Raw genomic sequence first — 21,949 nt, forward strand, 5'->3', positions numbered from 1 at the left:
ATAATAACCCAATGGTCGATTTGTTCAAAGTTATCTAGATGCTTATTTGCCTGCTCAAGAGTAATCACATATCTCTAACATAAAGAAACTAGTACCACAGAATCAAATTTGAGATCAAGTACGGCAACCAAGTGGATAACGCGGTAGTGTTAAAGGGTTAAAATGCTAAACGTTTGTAACTTAAATGATTAAACCATTATTAAACTTTCATACAAGTAAGAAAGAAAGAAACTGCTCAGTGCCGCCTTCTGTAGGTTTTAAGCCCCAATACCTCGACGATGTATGAGCGAGGTTAATATGTAGACAAGCCTTATCTCTACCTAAGTAAAGAGGTTGCTTCCATTTTTTTATTGCATGGGATGATGATTGAACCCATGACCTATGTTTCCAGAGGCCAAGTTGTTTACCATTGATCCGACCATGTTGCTTAATTTTCATACAAGTATATTATAAATTTCATAGTAACTAACGAGTTTATGTTTTAGACCTTAGAAACAGAATGCAAATGAAAAAAGTTACAAAAATTTAGAATAGAATATGTATGAATACAACTAAAACAGCATTGAAACATCATTTGATCCGACAGTACATGTGAGAACACGTGGCAATTGATTCTCGGCCATTTAGCCCAATTAGCAAAATACTACCAAATCAAGACTACACTTTCTTACAAACCAAATTGTCAATAAATGACCCTTTAACCGGTGTACAGACATCAAGATTTCAAACATTTTGCCGTGAACAAGATTGCCAATAAAAACTACGAGTATATAATTGAACTACATCGAACTTAACTAACTTTTGTTAAAAAAAAAGGGCCCATTCATTCTTTATTTTATAGGAGCCATTTCTTTCATATATAAACAAACACAAAATTACATTACATCATGCAAATTTCCAAGCAGAAACAGAAAAAACAGGTACATCCTTCCAATCAATAAGCAAACATCCACCATCGACACGAATCGTACATGACTTTCCACAATCAAAGCTACTAATAGACAACTTTGCTTCAAAAACCAACTCGTCGCTAAGTTCAATCTCTGCCATTCCAAATCGTGAAAAAAATGACCTCCAAACATTAACACCAATATGTCTGATAGTTCTCTCATCTCCTTCAGCTGCCACGATATTACGTATAGTTTGCCCATAAAATAGTGACTCTGAAACCTTTCTAAGACGATTGTCATTGGCTAAACAAGATGACATACTGTCGAAAAGTGCACCATAGAAGAAAAGGGCTTCTGTAAAACGGTTTGCAAATGCTGGTGTTGTATGGTTTGCTTCTACTTCAGTGACTACTGTTATACAAGGATTGATCTTTCGTATCACACGCATGAGGAATTCTAAATGATTTGGTTTTGAGATAAGAGTTGATAAGAAGAATGGTGCACAAACAGCTACCTTTTCCTCGTCATCGAGTTCTAGGAGATCAATGTTAAAATCTAGCATATCTGTTACCATAACTATCTTGAAACTAAACGGGATGTTTATCGACTTTGCAAACTCAGCAAGACGCTTGCCTGCAGATGGCAAAAACTTTCAAAACTATTCAAGTAATTGCAAGTTAATGATCATATATAATTGACACACCATTATTGTATTTAGGAGATAGTTTATCTATCAAATTTTAAAGAAAACGGGGAAGACTATTTGTGGGTCAACCCAACCTGACCTGACCTGCTCTAACAGGCACTAAAAACTATTCGTTTTCAAATGCTAACCAACCCACCCATTTTGACACCTGCCAAGTATTGATTAATAGTTGATTAACAGAGGGACTAGGACTTACCGGCATCTTTTATCTTTGATTCTGCTCGTGTACCAACAGCAGTTATCTTGAATTGCTCAAGATGCCGTTCTTTGCTAGCAAGAGTTTGCAGCATAACCATGTATTTAATACCGGTCCTGATCTGGAGATCAATTACATGAACTTTTCTAGCCTCTCCTACATTATCAAGTATTGTATTAATCGCGCTAAATTGGTAAACTCGTGACAATGGAAGCCTGTTGTGAAACGATAAAATGCATTTATCAACGCTCGTCAGGGCTTCTTGAAGATCAACTACATGCATACTTTCGAACCAGTACTGCGCCACTTTCCCAGTTTCACGGTTTATTTTCTCACGGATAGCTTCAGAAAAATAGTAAACCAATCTTTCAACAGGATTTCCATCGTCAGAAGACATGGCGTAGCATATTTCAATAAGTTTGCTTGCACGGTCAAACTGTCGTTGACTGGTTTTCTCAGCTGAAGCTAGAAGAGTAAGTAAGAGTTGAATGTCTTTAGCCTCATCATCAGGCAGCCCGCATGATGAAACAGCAAACGGATGGGACGAGTCAGAGATTTCATCAACTTTTGAAGAATAAGATTCAATAAACCACTCGCATGCTAACCGAATTCTTGCATTAGTTGACAAAATATTGTCATTCTCCTCATGTGTTTCACTTCTAAATCTTACGACATCAAGTTCTTTCTCATCCATTTTTCTCGATTTGCTAGCAAACACATAATCATTTGTACTTTTTATCATGTCTCGATAAGGGGGAGAAGAAAAATCGACATAAAGATTATCCAAGTCCCCAAAATTAAGCCTAGACCCACCTTCAATTTCGGTTGCATTGTCCTGATGAACCACAATATTAGACGGATCAGGTGTTACAAGCTCAGAAGGATGATTATCATTTGCAAGTGTTACAAGATTAACTTGCTTGGAAGGAAACATCACTAAGATATATTATTGCAATATAATCTTGAAAGCCTGAAAATTACCTTTTAAATACAGTCAAAAGTTCTGCCGCCTAGATTGTAACCATGTCGTCGATTTCTTCAATGGGTTTTAGATTCTCACCAGTGCCAGCCAGCTCAAAAAGGACAAGAAATTTCAGATGTTATCATAACAACAAGCATAAAAAGTCTGATAATAATACATTAAATATATAAAGTCAACAAGAAAAGACAACTTATTTATGTAAACCGAATGTTGAATCAACGAATAACAAAGATTATGTCTTAACCGAATGATTGGATTAGATAAAAGCCAATTGTCTAACAAGGTGTTGTATACTACAAGTCAAAAATCATTTAGTACTTCAGGCTTGGCTAAGAAGGTCCTATACTGAACTACACTGGGCTATATATCAAAGATGCAGGATATCACTTTCCACATGGGATGCCTACGCAATCAATCTATTACCAAGGAAATTATGCGTAAGGTATATTTTGGTCAGTTTAGCCAGAGCATTGTGTGAGATAAACTTGTTTTGACGCCTTAAAATTTATCAAGTAAGGTTAATTGAAAACAAAACTGCAATTGGCATAAAAATTGAATGAAAAAAAAAGAGGGTAAATTAATGGGAATCCTTAGGCCCAAGTACCTTTTTTGTACCCACATAACCCCACAGCAAGGATAAAGATAGTGTCAAGGTAATTTGGTCACAAATTAATCCTGCATTTGACATGATTCGAACCTAGGGTTCCCCAGGGCTGGTGGCCAACGGAGTGGTTTAGGTTCTGGAATTACATCTCTAGTTGGGGCTTTCGGTTCGAAGGTTATAAAATGTGGTGCGGGTTCATCTCTCTCGACCAGTTCAGGTTCAAGGGAGGGTGATCGAGGGGACCCAGACTTTAGATCTCTTTTCTATGGCGGAAGGTCTCTTTCGTATCAGAAGTGTTTTAGGGAGGCTAGGGAAGACGGATTGGATCGAGAGGGCTTATACCTCTTCATCCCACCAAAGTGAGATTGTTAAATTTGCATAAATATTGTGTGTATTTAACTTTATGTTTTCTGTGGTAATTTTAGCTGACTGACATTCATATAAAATTACCACATTCATATAAAATTACCACATCAGCAAAAGGGTTAAATGCATGAAAATGTAACTAACTATGACCGAAAAGTTATTGTGTGCATGAACTTACAAAACCTCTATTGTATGCATGAACCCTGCTAAATATCTATTGTATCACTGTTAGTGCATTTAGACACATTGGTTAAAATTAACGTCTCCATTTATTTTGATAATGACAACAACGTACACACTTATTTGAAAATGTCAAAAATACAGACTTATGCATTCATACACTATTTCTGGACCAAAAACGTCGAAAAATGACATTTTGGTGTAGCACTGTAAAGCGCATTCTCTGGCAAAGAGCGCGTTCGCTGAGACTTGAAAGCGTGTTCTATGCCCTGTACAATGCACGCGGCTACTGACCTCGTCGGCATGTTTTCATTACCCGCTTCGTTCTATATTGAATCGTCGTGTATCTTTCACAGAAGTCTTATATCATCATAAAATGATGATCCAAATCAAAATTGCTCATTTCCTAACACTTTGATTTTCCATTGAGTTTTGAGGCAAAATTTGTGTAAGTATAAAAAGTCAAACTTGGTCAACATTTTTCAAAAGTCAAAATTGGTCAACAATTTGTGGATATAACTTAAAAATGCAGATCTATTTTTGAAAATGAAACCTTATCTTCTCATACCCATAAACTTTCATTTGACTTCTCTTTCTTCCAAATCTCTTCTCTTTTGGCAAGCTTCAAACCTTCTTTCTCCTCTACACTTTCAAGTAAACATGGAGAGGGTATTTTCTCATTAGATAGTGGAGAAAACTATGGAAAGATTCCTGGCTTTTGTGATATTCGAGATGGAGCGCGTGTGATGTATCAAAACGCGAGTTCTGGAGCGCACCCGCTTTCAAACGGCTATATTTTCAAGGTTTGGTTTATAAACAACACTTGGGTTGTTTTGGGAACTCACCTCTTGCATCACAACTACTGAATACACATACTTATCATATTATTATTCATTGTTCAAATCTATTCTTAGCAAGAGAGCAAATTTGTAGTGAGGAAACTATTTAGTGAAATAGTGAGAGCCTACAATTTGTAATTGTGCAATCATACTAATGAGTGTGATTATTGGGTGTAAACAAACTCTAGTGGTTAGAGTTGGGTTATTCTTGAAGTGTCAAGAATTGGGTTTCATCCTAGTGACTAGGAGTTGTTGATATCTTGAAGTGTCAAGGTGTATAATCGGACTCTCCACCGGATTTGGAGTTCATAGTGCTACAAATCTTGATTAGTGAATCGAGAAGTGGACTAAGGCGAATTCGTTAACATTCGCCCCAACCACTATACATCGTTGTGTTCTTGTGTAGTGAAGTGTTTCTTTCCTTATACTTTTACATTTATATGTTTGTGTATGGTATTAGTTACAAATTACTTGTCTTGCACAAATTAAGTCTCAAAACATTGTTTTTAATCTTAACATTTCAAAAAGAAGTTAAATAATTGGTTTAATGTATTCCACCTCTCTAAATTACACTTACAAGCACAAAACTGTATAAAAGCTTATGTGGGCCCAGTTTCATCAACAAACCTAGATTTCATCTTCAACCAAACAAATTTAGTGATAATTTTCCCTTTCCTAATCAACTTGGTATACGCACATAAACATAATTACATGTATTATATGGATTCCCATGGATGAAATACTTTGACCTTATATTCATTTTCACTTTTCTTTCTTTCTTTCTTTCTGTGGTCACTTTCTTTGTCTCTCTCACTGACCATATAACAACCAAACTCCATTTTCTTTTATCTTCTTTTGTTTTTATGTTTAAGCTATTAGTATGTATGTCTTTTGATGTAAATTTATCAAAGAAAAATGATTGAGATGATTGTAAGTCCAAAGTCCAAACCCGGATGATGATGATGATGACCGGAAACAATGGTGGTGATGAGAAGTGACGGCGGCGGCGGAGTGATGAGAAGTGGCCGATATCTGCTCCTTATATGTATCTATTTATTTTAATTTATTGATGATGGTGACGATTTGTTTACAAAATAACATTTGGGTGTGTTTCGATTTTCCGGTCAACATGGTTATTCCGGTCATCATCGCAGCACCACTATTCCCGGCCACTTGCACCCTCAATTTTCACCGCCTTTCACCACCTCTTAAAATCCTTCCCCACATTCCGGCGACGAATATTTATAGACATTTTACATGAGTTACAATTATGAAGTTTTACTTAACTTGGATCATGGATATCGGCATCATCAAGATCCGAATTATTAGCCATGTATGTATTTGCTTTTCCGGCCATCATCATATGAAGTTTTAGATAGATATATAGATACAGATTGTATGTATGTGTGTTTTAGATTTCTGCTAATTTTCTTTTATTATAATAATTGTTGAATATGCCAATAATTTTGTTTAGATAACCAGTCAAGTTTTAAAAGTCAAAATGGTAACCTGTTCACTATACAACCGGTCACTTGTGTACTCTTTAGAACTTTTTTTCGAGTTAATTACCTAAAATAAACGTTTTAATAGTTCATACACACAATAACTTTTCGGTCTTTTCGGTCATAGTTAATTACATTCTCATGCACTTAACCCTCAGCAAAAACATCACTAGATACATACAAATAGGTGAAAGGTAGATATACACAATAGCGGTATTTAAAGTCCGATTCTTACTATATATTCCGGGCTAATGGGTAGATATATATCCAAACACTAACCCGTGAAATTCCAACGATATACCTGATTCCCAAATTAAGGCTCAAAAACAACAGAAATGTCCAGCCAGATACAATGGCATATGTAATTATGTTAGACCAGAATCCCAATTTCCTCCATAAAATATTTAGCAGGTACAAGCCAAAGGATATTACAGAACATGGATAGCCAAGATGTAGTTTGAACATTAATTTTAGCGAAGAATAACAAAACTCTTTAATTCATAAGCTGATAAGCCTTGTTACATTAAGGAAAATAATAACACTAGAAATATTTTTTTGCTATTTTTGAAACAGCCAAGTTCATCATCAGACGCTTGGTACATACACCAGTTACCTACATTAACCATCATCCATACTTCCAAGCAGAAACAGAAAAGATCGGTACGCCTTTCCATCCAACAAGAAAACACTTTCCATCAACACGAAGCATACAAGAATTCCCACGATCAACTTTGCTTCATCCAAACACGCATCACTCACTTCAACTTCCAGCATCCCAAAACGAGGAAAAAACGCCCTCCAAACATCAATGCCAACGTGTGAGCGTGTCGAACCGTTCTGTCCTCTTCTTCAGCAGCCACAGTATTACGGATAGGTTGACCATAGAAAACAGATTCCATAGCCTTTCTGTTATAATCATCATCGGCTAAATTATCTGACATACTGTCAAAAAGTGCACCATAGAAGAAAAGTGCTTCTATGAAACGATTCACAAAAGCCGGTGAAGTGTGGTTTGCTTCAACTTCGGAAATGAGTGTTATACAAGGATTGATTTTCAGAATCTCTCGCATGAGATGTTCAAGACGGTTTGGTGTTACAATCATAGATGATAATAAGAAAGGTGAGCAGACAGCCACCTGTTCATTATCATTGAGTTCGAGGAGATTTACGTTGAAATCCTGCATGTCTTCTATCATAACTATCTTGAAACTAAATGGGATGTTCACTGCCTCTGCAAATTCAGCAAGTTGATTACCTCTGCAAAAATCAAAATATCTTTTAGATAGTATGTTTGAAATAGGGTTGTCAATCAGGTCGCCCCGCATTGGGGTGGAGAGTTGTAAAAATTTGACCCTCACCCAACCCACTAAAAATTTCAGGCCATAAATCTGGAGCCAACCCGGGTCAGCCCAATTATTATATGGGTTGGCGGGTTGACTGGTCAAACAGGTTGGCTTTGGATCAAGTGGGTCGTAATATTATAGCTTTTAAAAACAAAGGTTACTAATAGTGGACCCAAATTTGCGTAATATTACTGATGATATTATTTAGAAAACTAACCACTCGTTCTCAATATGATTAAGGAACAGTAAATTGTATAGTATGATCATTTTGCTTGTAAAATATTACTCGTAGAAAGAGTTGTAATTTTAATGATGACCACAAACTTTAATGAGTTACTTTAAGGATATAATATAATGTATATTTAATATTTTAAAAACTAATTTAAAAAGTATCGGGTTGATGGGTTGAAAATACACAATCCTAACCCGGTTTTTTTCAGACCAGGTTCCGGGTTGCGTTAAGCATTGACAACCCTACTTTGAATATTAAAGTTAGTAGTTAGCTATAACCCAGGGGGCTACTGTTAGCATGTCGCAAATTTTATGGTTCTATTAAATATCTGAGACTTACATGCATCTTTTATCTTTGATTCCACCCTAGTAGTTACAGCAGTGATCTTCAAATGCTGGATTTCACACTCACTCAGTCACTTGCAAGATCTTGCATCAAAGGTGTCTATTGCATCCCCGTCCTGATCTTAAAATCAACTACATGAGTTTTTTTAGATTCTTTTACATATTAAAATAGTGTACGCATCAAACTGAACTGGCAAACTTGCGCGAATGGGAGTTTCCAGTAAAACGAAAATATTCTCTTGTCAAAATTCATTAAAGCACTTTGAAGATCAAATATCTTGTCAAGTCCAGCATTGGCTCCTTTTTCCCGTTTCTAGCTTAGTTTGATCTTGAGAAAAGTAGTAAACCAACCTTTGAACAGGATTCCTTACATTTGAAGATGTCTTATTGCATAAGGCAATGAGTCTGCTTGCGCAGTCAAACTTTCCTCTACTGGTTTTCTCTGCCGAGTACAAAAGAGTAAGCAAAAGTTCCACGTCTTTAGCTGCATCTTCTGATAGGCCAGAGAATGAGATGCAAAATGGATGGCTAAGATCAGAGATTTCATCAGCTTTTGAAGAATGAAAATTGATAAAACCTTGTCCTGCCATTCGAATTCTTGCATTAGTTGACATTTTTTGGTCATCCTCCACATGTGATTCTTTGTTATAGCGATGAATTTGAATCTTTTCACCATTCAATTTTTTTTGCCCTGCCAGCAAAATCTTTAACAAGTGCGAATGATGATAAAGGTGTGGGGGGTGGGGGTGGGGGGTGGGAGGGAGTTAAAAACTTAAAATCAATATAAATAGTTAAATACTATCCAAATTACCATACACTCTAATAAATGATTTCTGCTGATTATCATGAGCAAGATTATTTTGCTCTGAATGAAACATGTTGCAATCTTGAAAGTATGAACTTTTAGCTACGGACGAATGCAAATTCATAAACCTCAACAATGTGTTGCAACCTAGATAATATCCCAATAGTCGATTTATCCAAAGTTATTTAGATGCTCATTTGCCTGCTCATGGGAAATCACATAAAGAACAATTACAACAGAATCAAATTTGAGATCAAGTAGGGCAACCGATTGGATAAACATGGTAATATGTTACAGGTGGTTGCTTTCCCTTTCTACTAATTCTCTACGTGGTTCATTCGGTCGATTTTCCTGTTTCGTTATTCCAGATAACTATACAAACTTTTTTCCTGAATAAACATTCAATATTAAACGTTACATTAAATGGAGGGTGTTGTGACAGAATTGTTACGTTGTTTCAACTTAAATTTAGTTAAAAACGGAATATTGGCTTTTGAAAAAAGCAAAAGAAAGTTTTTTGTGGTAAAACAACAATACTGTATTAAAAGCACATTTACTTACATTAAGGTCATTTTGGGTTGTTTTGAACTAATCTAGTCTAAGTGTACAACAACAACAAGGCCCAATCCTTGTGCGGGGTATGGGGAGGTGAGCTGTAGACAGTCAATACCTCTACCCAAAGGTAGAGAGACTGCTTCCAAAAGGACCTCCGGCCACCAAGAAGTAAAAGTCGGAAAGTGTAAAGTGTTTAGATACTATACCTGTCGGCCGATACATTATAAGAATATATACTTGTCTGCTGAGTTCAGCTACCTTGAGGGTAGTGAAGAAAAAGCATGCGACCTAACAATACCTTCGCACAAGTTCGACAATACATATACAATAGCAACCATATTGAACATATTAAACAACATAAAAATGTAGAAACATCATAACCAAGACAAACATACATGTTATGGGACCTGATGGTCCCAAAAAGATAACAGATGCTACACAACCTAAGAAACATAGCATCTTAGGCCGCCTAACTAACTGATCTAGTCCTCACACAAAACCATCAAAGCACTAAACTAAACCTAGACACCTAGTCCTCTAGAATAGTATGAACGGGTATTTGGTTTTGACTAACTGAATTTCAAATTTCATCTCATTAACTTACCAATTTGTAGACACGTCTAATCCTATCACAATTTTATCTAACTTAAGTTGGATGGTATTCATAGGTACTCTGAATGTATTAACTAGGGATTTACAAAAATTTTAGATGTATCTTAATAACAAGCATAAAATTGTTATCGTCCGTGTGATTTATCAAAAGTTATATGTTTCATTTTTACCTTTCAAAAATAATGGATTTAGTCCCTGACTTTAGAGCCTCATCAACAATTTTGGTCCACAGTGTTGACTTTTTGACCAAAATTGTTGACTTTTGGATCAAAATTGTTGACTTTTGGACCAAAAGTGTGGACGGAGGTTAAAAAGTCAGAGGTCAAATCCGTAATTCATGAAACGTAGGGATGAAACTTGTAATTTCTGACGAACCACATGGATGATTTTTGTAATTAACTTTTGTTAATAATAATACCCAATACACTAAACATAAAAAGTCAACCAGAAAAGACAGCTTATTTGTGAAAACCGAATGTTAAATTAACGAATAACAATGAATATGTTTTGACAAAAAGATTCACTTTGGGTTGTCGCATAAAGGATACAATTTTATCATTGAATCTGCATGATTGAAGCCAAGAAAACCAGTACATATTGACAGTCACATATACCAATTAAATATGAAATCTATGTTTGGAAATGCATTCAACTTTTTTTCTTTTTTTGACAGGTGCGCATCAAATATTCCAACGGAGAGTCTAGACTATATTGTCTTAACAGGAGTCTACTCGCCCAATATCTAGGGAGGAAGAAAAACCCTCCTAATGGTCCCCCAAAAGCAGATAACATATTAGGGGAAAACTTTTCACTTGAACTTGTGTCTCTCCAAATTCAAGTCCTCATAGAAGACTTCCTAACCAATGGCTATCAACTCATCCATTGATTGCATTCAATTTTACTATAGTATGTTTTCAAGTTAGAGCTTTTTTTTATTGTGTATCCAACGTTATGTTTTTTATTATAATTTTTGCCAACGTGCATTCATATAAAAATTGCCATATTGGCAAAAAAAATTTACTAGATATATACTAATAAGTGAAAGTTGGATATACACAATAATAATATTTAGAGTCGGATTCTTATTCTAGATTTCAGGCAATAGGGGGATATATTTTGAATACTTACCCATCAGATAACAGTATCTACCTGTTGCCCAAATCAAACAAAAGATATGTCCTGCTGCAGACCCTGGCAAATGTAACTATGTTAGACCAGATTCCCAATTTTCCTCATAAAATAATAAACAAGAACAAGTCAAGGACTCCTTTTGACTGAATGCAGGCTTCTAAATTGCACATTCTTAGAAATTGGGGTTAAGATGATTTTAATAGTCTAAGATATCGCAGGACATAATTAGCAAAACTACAAAGCTGTGGTTTGACCATTTTTTTTTTAATCAAAGCATAAGAAAACTTTAATTTCATAAGCTGATAAGCCTAGTTATATTAAGAAAACTAGAAATATGTTTTTGCTACTATTGCAATAACTAAGTTCACGACCAGAACTGAGTGTTCGCACCAGTTTTCTCCAGTAATCATCATACAAACTTCCAGGCAGAAACAGAAAAGATCGGTACCCCTTTCCATCCAACAAGAAAACATTTGCCATCAACACGAAGCATACAACAACCACAATTAAGGTTGTTTATCAACAACTTTGCTTCATCTAAACTCGCATCACTCAACTCAACTTCCAGCATCCCAAAACGAGAGAAAAACGCCCTCCAAACATCAATGCAGACGTGCCGAACCGTTCTCTCCTCTCCTTCAGCTGCCACAATATTCGTGATAGATTGACCATAGAAAACAGACTCCATAGCCTTTCTGTTAAAATCATCATCGGCTAAATTATCTGACATACTGTCAAAAAGTGCACCGTAGAAGAAAAGTGCTTCTATGAAACGTTTCACAAATTCTGGTGAAGTGTGGTTAGCTTCAACTTCAGAGATCAGTGTTATACAAGGATTGATTTTCCGAATCTCTCGCATGAGACGTTCAAGAACTTTTGATCTTACAATCAAAGATGATAATTGGAAATGTATGTAGACAGCAACCTGTTCATCATCATTGAGTTCGAGGAGATTTACATTGAAATCCAGCATGTCTTCTATCATAACAATCTTGAAACTAAATGGGATGTTCAATGTCTCTGCAAATTCAGCAAGTTTATTACCTGCAGAAATCAAAATATCTTTTAAATCGTATGTTTGAAATTTGAATATTAGCAAACTTTTAAACAAGAAATTTTGTTGTTTGCGAAGGCTGTTGTTAACATGTCCCAACTATAATAGTTATATGCTAGATATTTGAGACTTACATGCATCTTTTATCTTTGCTTCCAATCTTGTAGCTACTGCGGTTATCTTCAAATGCTCAATTTCACACTCACTTGCAAGACCTTGCATCAAAACTGTATATTGCATCCCTGTCCTGATCCCAAAATCAACTACATGAATCTTTTTAGATTCTTTTACATGTTCAATTATTGTACGCATTGAACTGAACTGGCAAACTTGCGCAAACGGGACTCTCCGGTAAAACAAAAATAAGCACTCTTCAACATTCATTAACGCATCTTCAAGATCACACATATTGTCAAGTCCAGCCTTAGCCACTTTTCCCATCTCTCGGTTAATTTTCTCCATAATCGCTTGAGAAAAGTAGTGAACCAACCTTTGAACAGGATTCCCTTCATTGGAAGATGTGTTATTGCATAACTCAATGAGTTTGCTTGCCTGCTCACACTTTCCTTGACTGGTTTTCTCAGCTGAATACAAAAGAGTAATCAGAAGTTCTACGTCTTTAGCTGCATCTTCTGATAGTCCAGAGAATGAGATGGGAAATGGATGGCTTAGATCCGAGATTTCATCAGCTTTTGAAGAATAAAAATCGATAAAATGCTGTCCAGCCATTCGAATTCTTGCATTAGTTGACATTTTTTGGTCATCCTCTACATGGGATTCTTTGTCGTAGGGATACACTTGAATCTTTTCACCGTTCAAATTTTTGACTCTGCTTGAAAAATCTTTAACAAGACCAAGTGCTGAAAGAGGTGTGGTTTTTTTAATGTCTCCTGATTGGATATTTGTACCCTGTACCAAGTTGTGATAATTGAGGGAGTTAAAATCAAAATAAATATTTTCAAAATTACCAGAGTCAGTAATGAATGATTTCTGCTGATTATCATGAGCAAGTTTACTAAGATCATATTTCTCAGAAGGAAACATCTTTACAATCTTGAAAGTATGAACTTTTAGCTACGAACGAATGCAAATTCATAAACCTCAACGACGTGTGGCAACCTAGATAATAACCCAATGGTCGATTTGTTCGAAGTTACTTAGATGCTCATTTGCCTGCTCAGGAGTAGTACAACAGAATCAAATTTGAGATCAAGTACGGCGACCGATTGGATATACATGGTAATATGTTACAGGTTGTTGCTTTCCTTTAGTCTCTATGTGGGTCATTCGGTAGATTGTCCTATTTTGTTATTCTATGATGAGGTGGGGTTGCTTCCTATGTTTGAGGTTAATCCGTCCAGATAACTATACAAACTTTTTCTGAACTAAACATTCAAGAGTAAACGTTATATGATTGATATTAAATGCACATATAGATAACACGCTAGAAATAACTGCTATAATCCATACAAGTTTCAATAGAACAAAAGTATGGAAAGTTTCTACTGCTAAATAGAAGGGGGAAGTATCAGTGTCCTAATTACAAGATGATAATCAACCTCAAAATATTATGTTTGGTTGATATATGTTTAAATATGTGAATAGTCAACTAATTATCAAAATAAACCCTAGCTAGTGATTAGCCATATTTCAGTACTCTACTCAATATCGGATTAACCATCACTGAATGTATGTGGGTTCAATAAGGTAAGGTAAAACAACGTTACGGGATAAGCAAATACCAAAAACTGAAAAACTCAGTTTTTTGTTATTTGGTCTTAAGAATGACCTCAATTTATGAGTGCAATATAATTATATAAGCCTCTTATATTAAATTTATACAGTAAGGTTTAACAACACAAAGGAACATGTTTGTACATGCAAACCCAAGCTGTAGGTATCCATATGGGTCACACCCATGACCCATCAATGCATTCGATCAAGCCTTATAGCATCTGCATAAATGGCTAAACGCCATGCAACAAATAAGACCTCACAACAGGTGCAGCTATACAAGGCCGTGACTCGTGACCTACACATTGCTCCGTGCAAGGCAGAGCAAGATGGGCTCCTAGACATTACAGACAATACCCATTACGTTAAGGGTGACTTGAACTAATACGTCACTAGGACATAGTACAGACAACGGAATTGCTCTCTCATCATCGTCAGATGACATATACACATAGGAATGGGAATATTAGTGAATCAAAATGACAGATTCCAATTTTTGTGTTTGGTAACACTGTTTAATTGGTTGCACATAATACTTAGCTGCTTCTTAATTGTAAACATAACTGTACTAAATTTATTAGACTTATTTAAGAAACAGAGATTGAGACACTTATGTTGTGCATCCTTTATATCTTTGTAAGAACACATGTTCGTTGTATTAAACATAACCATAACAATAGACTGATGCTCATGTCACTTATAGAGATAAACTAGAAACAGGAAGAACAGTCAACATGTGACTAAATGGCACAAGTTTCGCAGAACAATTACAAGTAAGTGCCCTCTGTGAATAGTGAGCTTTTCTAAATATGTAATATTGAACATAAGTCGGACTGCTACGGATGCCATGAGTTCATTTTCATGAGAAGGTCCAAGCCGAAACACACTGGATTGGTGTTCCTTTCCACCCAATAAGAAGGGAATTACCATCCATATCAAGCGAGCAAGAGCTTCCACAAGGAAGTTTTTCTGCCATCAGGTTTGCTTGATATAAAGCCGACATACTAAGTTCAATCTCCTTCATCCCAAACCGTGCAAAAAACTTTCTCCAAACATCAAGATTCACATGCCTAATCGCTCTCTCCTCCCCTTCTGCAGCCACACAGCTCCTTATTCCACGGCCAAAATACATAGACTCAGCAATAACACGGTTTTCATCTTCACGGCCCATACAATCTTCTAACGAATCAAAAAGCGCCCCATAAAAAAACAGAGCTTCAATAAATCGATTCACAAAGTTTGGTGAGTTAAGATTGGCTACAGCCTCAGATACCACCATAACACGAGGATTGAAACTTTTAATTCCTTTCATTAGGGATTCAAGTCTGTCCTGATGTGAAATCATGCTCCATAAACCATGTGATGAGTGAACAGCCAAAGCTTCATCTGGATCCAATTCAAAAAGTTCTTTTTTAAAATCTAACATATCTTCCACAACAACCACATGAAATGTGAAAGATAAGTTAATGGATTCAGCAAAATTCTTTAACCGGTCGCCTGTATGTTCAATTTTCTGTTTGTGGTTATTCCCCACAGCTGTTATCTTAAGATGCTTGATAGGACAATTGTGTTGAGATTTAAGAGCTTGCATTAGAATCGTACCATGTATGCCGTGTTTTATCGATAGATCAATTATATGCACATGTGTCGCCCCTGCTACACCATCAACCAAAGACTGCACCCCAGAAAAGTGACCCGCTTGAAAAAATGGTAAACTTTGGTAAACAGAGATTGTAGTTGGATTTGGGCTCATCATTCTCGCTTCAATTTCATCTACTTGTTTCTTTCCAGACCCACGGACGGAAACTCTCCCGGTTTCACCATCGATCTTTTCACGTAAAGATTTTGAAAAATAGTGTACTAATCGTTGAATTGGGTTCCCCAGACTAGGGGATAACACATCACACCAGTCGAGAAGCTTTGTTGAACGTTCAAACTGTTGTTGGGTGACTTTCTCTGCAGAAAGTAAAAGATTTTCAATGAGCTCAACATCTTTAACTTCCTGGTCGGATAGGCCCGAAAATGAAGTGCTGTATGGATGGCTCGGCATTGAGATATCGTTCACTGATGAAGATGAAGATGACTGTATAAATCGTTCACCACCTAACCGAATAATTGCATCAGTTGATAACTTCCGCTCACTCACCTCATAGTGAACTGCATCATGACTTGATGTCTCTATCCCTTTCGCTTGCGCATGTGGTTTAATAAGCTCGGAATACTGAGATTCGATATCTGCAAGCTCTTGCATCTGATCATACGAACGAAACTGAGACGTGGTGTCAAGAAACAAGGCATCCAAGTTATGGAAATTGTTCTGAGATTCAATATGATCAGTCGTGTTTATTTTGTTTGGCGGACCATCTTCTTGGAATAACCGAGGCAGCTTTCCAGGTGTCCCTATATCTGGACCCAAGATTTCGCCTTTAGAGTAAAAGGCTTGCTTGTTCTGAAGTCCTCCAAAAAGAAGAGAATCAAAAGGGACCATTTCCATATAACTTCTCAATCTTTTAGGAATGGAGGGTTCTATATGTTAAAGATGTATAAAAACTAGATTGTCACAAACAGAAGAGAGATAAACTTGCATCATCAAGTTTATTATATTATAATTGGACGGGGGACATTGAGGTTATCGTTGTCGATGTGTTCAATATTGTTTAATCTAAGATGTTAAATATTTTCTTGGACTTATTCTAAGGATGCAGCCAACAGCAAAAGTACAAACACAAATTTGCAGGAAAAGTTCAACAAAGAAAAATGCATATATCCTTTAGATACAATATATATGAAATCTGTATATGGAAGAGAGTTTGTATCTATCGATCTACAAGGATAACAAAATTTCTACTTGATAGTAAAAAGTAAGTATAAAATCAATCTGTTTGGCGTAACAAGGCAGGTTTTTCTGTTTATCAAGTCAAGAATCACTAGGCATATTTTCCTGTTCATCGAGTCAAGAATTAATGAAAATGTTGATTAATTTCTATAAACAAAACCACTAAAAGAGCAATGGGAAAGTAAGAAATGTTAACTTTTTTTAAAACTTAGGACTCTACTTTGATACTTACACATGGCTTATAAAAAATAGGTAAGTCTCAGCTACGGGCAACCCTGCAACCGGATTACATCTTGTTACTCGGGTTTCCGTTGTTTGCTTCATGTATCTGATCAAACCAATAGGATTTCGACGGCTTAAACAGAAAAGGAAACACTAACTAAGCTAAAGTTTCCCTCTCCATTTATTACATGTATAGCAAATACATGTTGTTGAAATAAACTGCAGGTACCTAATGATTAAACAATTCTAACATGAATATATAAAGAAAAGTTGTCTATAACTAAGGGTACAAATGACAAAATTATTGAAGATAACAAGGAACATGTTCTCAAGTAGAAACAAATAAAGGAACATTCCAAACTTCTTATTATATTTATCGATGATATGCCATATATCTTTCTAACTGAATAGAAGTTTACCTTTGATGCGTATATTTAAGTGACATTGGCTGGTAATGTTTCCAACCAGCAAGTCTCACTGTATGTCAATGAGACATCCAGAAACTAAGCAAGGCGGGTAACACCCAGATCTCTGGACCTGCATCATCGCGTTAGTTAGTAGATGAAATTTGCTACTAGCTAATGATTATCTGCAACATGTTACATAAGATATAGGGTTAATGTCATAAAATAGCAATATGCATAGGCCTGTAATCTGTTTTTGGTAGTTATACTCAATAATGTCCTGACATAGTACTTATACCCTTTTAAATATAGCTGCTTTGGTAGCTTGATCGCCTAATGGACTGGTTTCTTGCTTAATTATGTAGCATTTTACTTGATTATGTATTTATGTGGCTTATCACTAAAGTGCCTACCCATTCCATTGCACCAAAAAAAAAAAGGATAATTACCAAACAAGCTCATTACAAAATAACATAATTAGTAAATTAGGCACTTTCTGATTTTGGAGCTTGTGAGGCAGAGATGGAGTCAGAAAAAAGTTCCAAATGATTGGCAAAACTACATAACACATTGAAAACTTTGTTGGACAACTGCCTACACTTCTCAAGCTGTCTCTGCCCCAGTTGTGATTCTTTTATGAGCTATACCAGTTGCCTATCTACTAAGTTACCAAACTACCCATTTCAAAAATATACAATCACCCGATTATGGCATTATCAAGTATAATTACCAAAGCAAGCCATTTACCTTAGTACATTTTATTGTTATTTTATGACATTAAGGAGCCTAGAATATACTCCTTTCGTTCCAAAATAATTGTCCACTTACGAAAAAACACATAGCACATACTCCTAAGAAACCAGTTCGATAAAATATATATATATATATATATATATATATGGGAAAAGAGAATATAAGACTGTCCGGCACCTAAGCTTAGATGTGGAACTCCTCACATACTAATATTTTACTATTTATTGTTTAATGAATAAATGCATGGGCCCCCATGATTTTTATGGATTAAAAAAATAATATGCGAGTGTTTCACACCTAAGCTTAGATAACCGACAACCTTATATTACCATCCCCTATATATATATATATATATATATCAAGCATAAAATGATAAAGTTAAAAGTATAATATTTTTGAAAGTAGACAAGTATAAAATCGTAAAGCGGAAACTTAATCTAGCATGAAACAAAAAATAAAAAACACCTTGAAATGATAAACTAAAGCAAAAATGTAGATACCAACCTATGTAGTGAGTTTATTGTAAACTAAAGCAAAAATAGACTACCTGCATCAGTTTCCGGTTGTCCTTTCACCAAACAACTTAATTAGCATGTCACACACTCATATTTTCCACGAATATATTTTTTTTACCCACAACAATAACATATTCATACATCTTACACACTTCTTACAACCAATTTTGTCATCTACCTCCATTCTCATCCTTCCTCACAAACACCCCTCCACCTCATCATTCACACTAATACCCTTCCCACTAACATTTTTCACCCTTATGAAAGCCTCACACGGATAAACAATACAATATGATATAACATGATGAATAAAGTAAAAACAAAACAATTTGTTGCATTAAATTAATAATGAAAATGATGATGGAGTGGCAACAAGAAACATGTCTCCAATGTAGAGACATGTATAAATATTGTATACATTTATCTCACTCTGATTGCAACTGCTTTTTACAACTTCAAATAGTTTTTGATTTTGACCGCTTGATTAATTGATTGATTATGTTATAATTTTTCCCCCAAAATCACATCAGAACTTAAGACGACTGAGTGACGTCACATTATTTTTACCACTCTTTTTCCATTTATCCTTCTTTTTCTATATAGTAGGTGGGCCGCTCATCTTTTTCTATATAGTAGGTGGGCCGCTCATAGTAGGTAGGAGAGATTTTTAAAGGGCTAATTCCTTAAAAAGTGTTCCAAAAAAAAAAAGTTCTATTATAAGAATTGAAACCAGCTAAAACATCTTTAATGGGACTTCGAACACTTTTTGCTTACGAGTACAGTTACTAGCCAGTTTTATCATTATTTTTAATACATTATCTGCCAGCTTGGAGCCACGTGTATATTATAATTATTATACAATTTATATAAATGAATAATTTACGAAGCGCGTAACCCGACCAGGGAAAATAGTGTAACCCGACCACCCACTATTAGCGGCGACGTCGCCGCTAATAGTGGGCCCCCCCTGGCAGTCAACGTCTGCAACCCATCACGTCATGCCTGTAACCATTCCCGAATCTCGTGGGTGTGGACCCCACTATTAGCGGCGACGTCGCCGCAAATAGTGGGTCCCCCACTGGCGTTTCTCGATTTACCTTTTAAATAATTGTTTAGTGTTAATACTCATTTACCTTTTAAATAATTGTTTAGTGTTAACTATTTAGCGGCGAAGTCGCCGCAAATAGTGGGTCCCCCACTGGCGTTTCTCAATTTACCTTTTAAATAATTGTTTAGTGTTAACATTCAGTTACCTTTTAAATAATTGTTTTTATTTTAATATATGTTAATGTTAACAAATATTTTTGTTGTACTCATGCTATGGTAACTAGTATTATATGTAAGTATTTTAATATATGTTAACAAATATTCATATATGCTATGGTAACTAGTATGGTAAATATATGTTAACAAATATTCATATATGCTATGGTAACTAGTATTATATGTAAGTATTTTAATAAATGTTAACAAATATTTTAATATATGTTAACAAATATTCATATATGCTATGGTAACACTAGTATGGTAACTAGTATTATATGTAAGTATTTTAATATATTTTAAATAATATTTTTGTTGTACAAAAATTTTAATATATGTTAACAAATATTCATGTATGGTAACTAGTATTATATGTAAGTATATAATTATAAAACAGTAAACATGTTTATTTTTAACCACATCATTGTTTTTTGTTTGAAAGGAAATTGAAATTATAAAAGTTTTCAAAAGCTTAAAGTTGAAATTTATATTTTAGATGAGAAAAAAAATTAAAAACTTTTTATTTATCAACCTATTATTCATATTTTTGAATTATTCTTACACTAAAGTAAAATGTTTAATTTAATTTTAAAACATTGAACGAATTTAATCATTTATTACAATAGGAGGGCCTGGTGGTACTCTTGGCATGTTTGCGTACAACCAATTTTGATACGCATCTTCTTGATTTGCGTACGTTATTGCTAGTCGACGTGCAGGATCGGTTGCGTGAAATTCCCATTCCGGATTCTTGTAGGCCATTGGGTAGTCGCCTGCTAATTTCACTGCAACAAAATGGGTTTCGTTGTTTATCAGAGCAATACTTATCGGTTGTTTGAATAACAGCTGATCTAAGCCGTGATGCATCGGAAATACTGTTCGGGGGTCACGTAGGCTAACGCAGTTGACTATTATACCCAGCTTATTGGCTAGGAGGATATGGAACCACACTTTACTCATCCAATGATGTATGGGCCGGCTTCGTCCATAATAAGATGTTCGCAGCGCCGTCAACATTCGGTTGCCCTCTGTTTGCCCAAACATTTGCATGTACCCTTCGAGGTCAGATTCAAACTCCGCTAGCATCTGCGAACGAACCCACTCTGCACCCATCTCCTCATCTAGCCCCAAAGCTACAGCGGTAGCTCGAAATCCACAGTTACCGTCTCCTTTAACATTTTGTGCACCTACAACGTACGGCCTTAAGTATGATGGTATCTCACCTAGTACCCAAGCGTAATTTTTGGAAAGACTGGCGTTATACGGTTCTGCAACATACCCAACCCAACTGGCCGATGACTGTGCCTCTGACTCTGGATCTGACACCTGCGCCTGCCTTGATTCATATATGGGTGCATTTCTAGATTGTGTTTGTGGTGTCCCGAAGATGTCATCAACTAAATTAGAATATGGTTGATCATATTTGAGCCACTGGTCTTGGGACGTATCGCCGAATCCATATAATTTTTGTGTCACATATGGTGTACCCCCGACCCCGTAGGATTGGGACGGGTCCCCGAAAGTATATATACAATCAAGACCTGGATATGGGTGCAGGTTTCCGAAAATGTCAGGATTATCTTTGACCCATTCTGATTCAGGCTGGGATTGATCGTTGAACAAGTTTCGTTTCTCGGGATAACGACAGGACTGCGACGGCTCGTACGTACTGTGTCTGGCGGGCTGTTCAGGAGGGGGTTTGTTCAAATCTGGCACCTTGTATTCCCTCGGTCGACTGGACTTGGATTTCCATAGCCCAGGTGGGTTGGTGTTGAGATCCGGCACCTGGACCATTAGTAAGAATCAGTTTCCTTAACTTAGGTAGTTATATATTTTTAAAGACAAATACTTTTAAGATATATTATGTATACCTTTGGCGGC

The 21,949-nt window shown here is 35.9% G+C and overlaps 3 protein-coding genes across 3 annotated transcripts; all 3 read right to left on the bottom strand.

Moving 5' to 3' along the window:
* Nucleotides 1–885: 885 nt before the first annotated feature.
* On the bottom strand, nucleotides 886–2,726 carry LOC122594620 (DELLA protein RGA-like). Its single transcript, XM_043767057.1, has 2 exons — nucleotides 1,793–2,726; nucleotides 886–1,523 (listed from the first exon to the last, which is right to left on the bottom strand). The coding sequence occupies exons 1-2, from the start codon at nucleotides 2,724–2,726 to the stop codon at nucleotides 886–888; spliced, it is 1,572 nt and encodes a 523-aa protein (XP_043622992.1).
* Nucleotides 2,727–11,696: 8,970 nt separating this feature from the next.
* LOC122594631 (DELLA protein GAI1-like) lies at nucleotides 11,697–13,385 on the bottom strand. The gene is made up of 2 exons (XM_043767066.1): nucleotides 12,476–13,385; nucleotides 11,697–12,331 (listed from the first exon to the last, which is right to left on the bottom strand). Exons 1-2 carry the CDS (start codon nucleotides 13,383–13,385, stop codon nucleotides 11,697–11,699), a joined length of 1,545 nt encoding a protein of 514 aa, XP_043623001.1.
* Nucleotides 13,386–14,733: 1,348 nt separating this feature from the next.
* On the bottom strand, nucleotides 14,734–16,563 carry LOC122594641 (scarecrow-like protein 18). The gene has a single exon (XM_043767076.1). The coding sequence runs from the start codon at nucleotides 16,561–16,563 to the stop codon at nucleotides 14,935–14,937; it is 1,629 nt and encodes a 542-aa protein (XP_043623011.1). The 3' UTR covers nucleotides 14,734–14,934.
* Nucleotides 16,564–21,949: the final 5,386 nt, after the last annotated feature.

Source organism: Erigeron canadensis, chromosome 1, assembly GCF_010389155.1.
Source record: "Erigeron canadensis isolate Cc75 chromosome 1, C_canadensis_v1, whole genome shotgun sequence".
In the NCBI taxonomy this organism is placed as follows: Eukaryota; Viridiplantae; Streptophyta; class Magnoliopsida; order Asterales; family Asteraceae; genus Erigeron; species Erigeron canadensis.

Excerpts from the sequence above, each read along its gene's own strand:
- LOC122594631 (XM_043767066.1), bottom strand. The coding sequence starts at position 13,385 with ATGTTTCCTTCTGAGAAATATGATCTTAGTAAACTTGCTCATGATAAT. Across the intron at positions 12,332-12,475 it reads AGCAAAGATAAAAGATGCAT|GTAATAAACTTGCTGAATTT; the intron begins GTAAGTCTCAAA and ends TGATTTCTGCAG.
- LOC122594620 (XM_043767057.1), bottom strand. The coding sequence starts at position 2,726 with ATGTTTCCTTCCAAGCAAGTTAATCTTGTAACACTTGCAAATGATAAT. Across the intron at positions 1,524-1,792 it reads ATCAAAGATAAAAGATGCCG|GCAAGCGTCTTGCTGAGTTT; the intron begins GTAAGTCCTAGT and ends TGCCATCTGCAG.
- LOC122594641 (XM_043767076.1), bottom strand. The coding sequence starts at position 16,563 with ATGGTCCCTTTTGATTCTCTTCTTTTTGGAGGACTTCAGAACAAGCAA.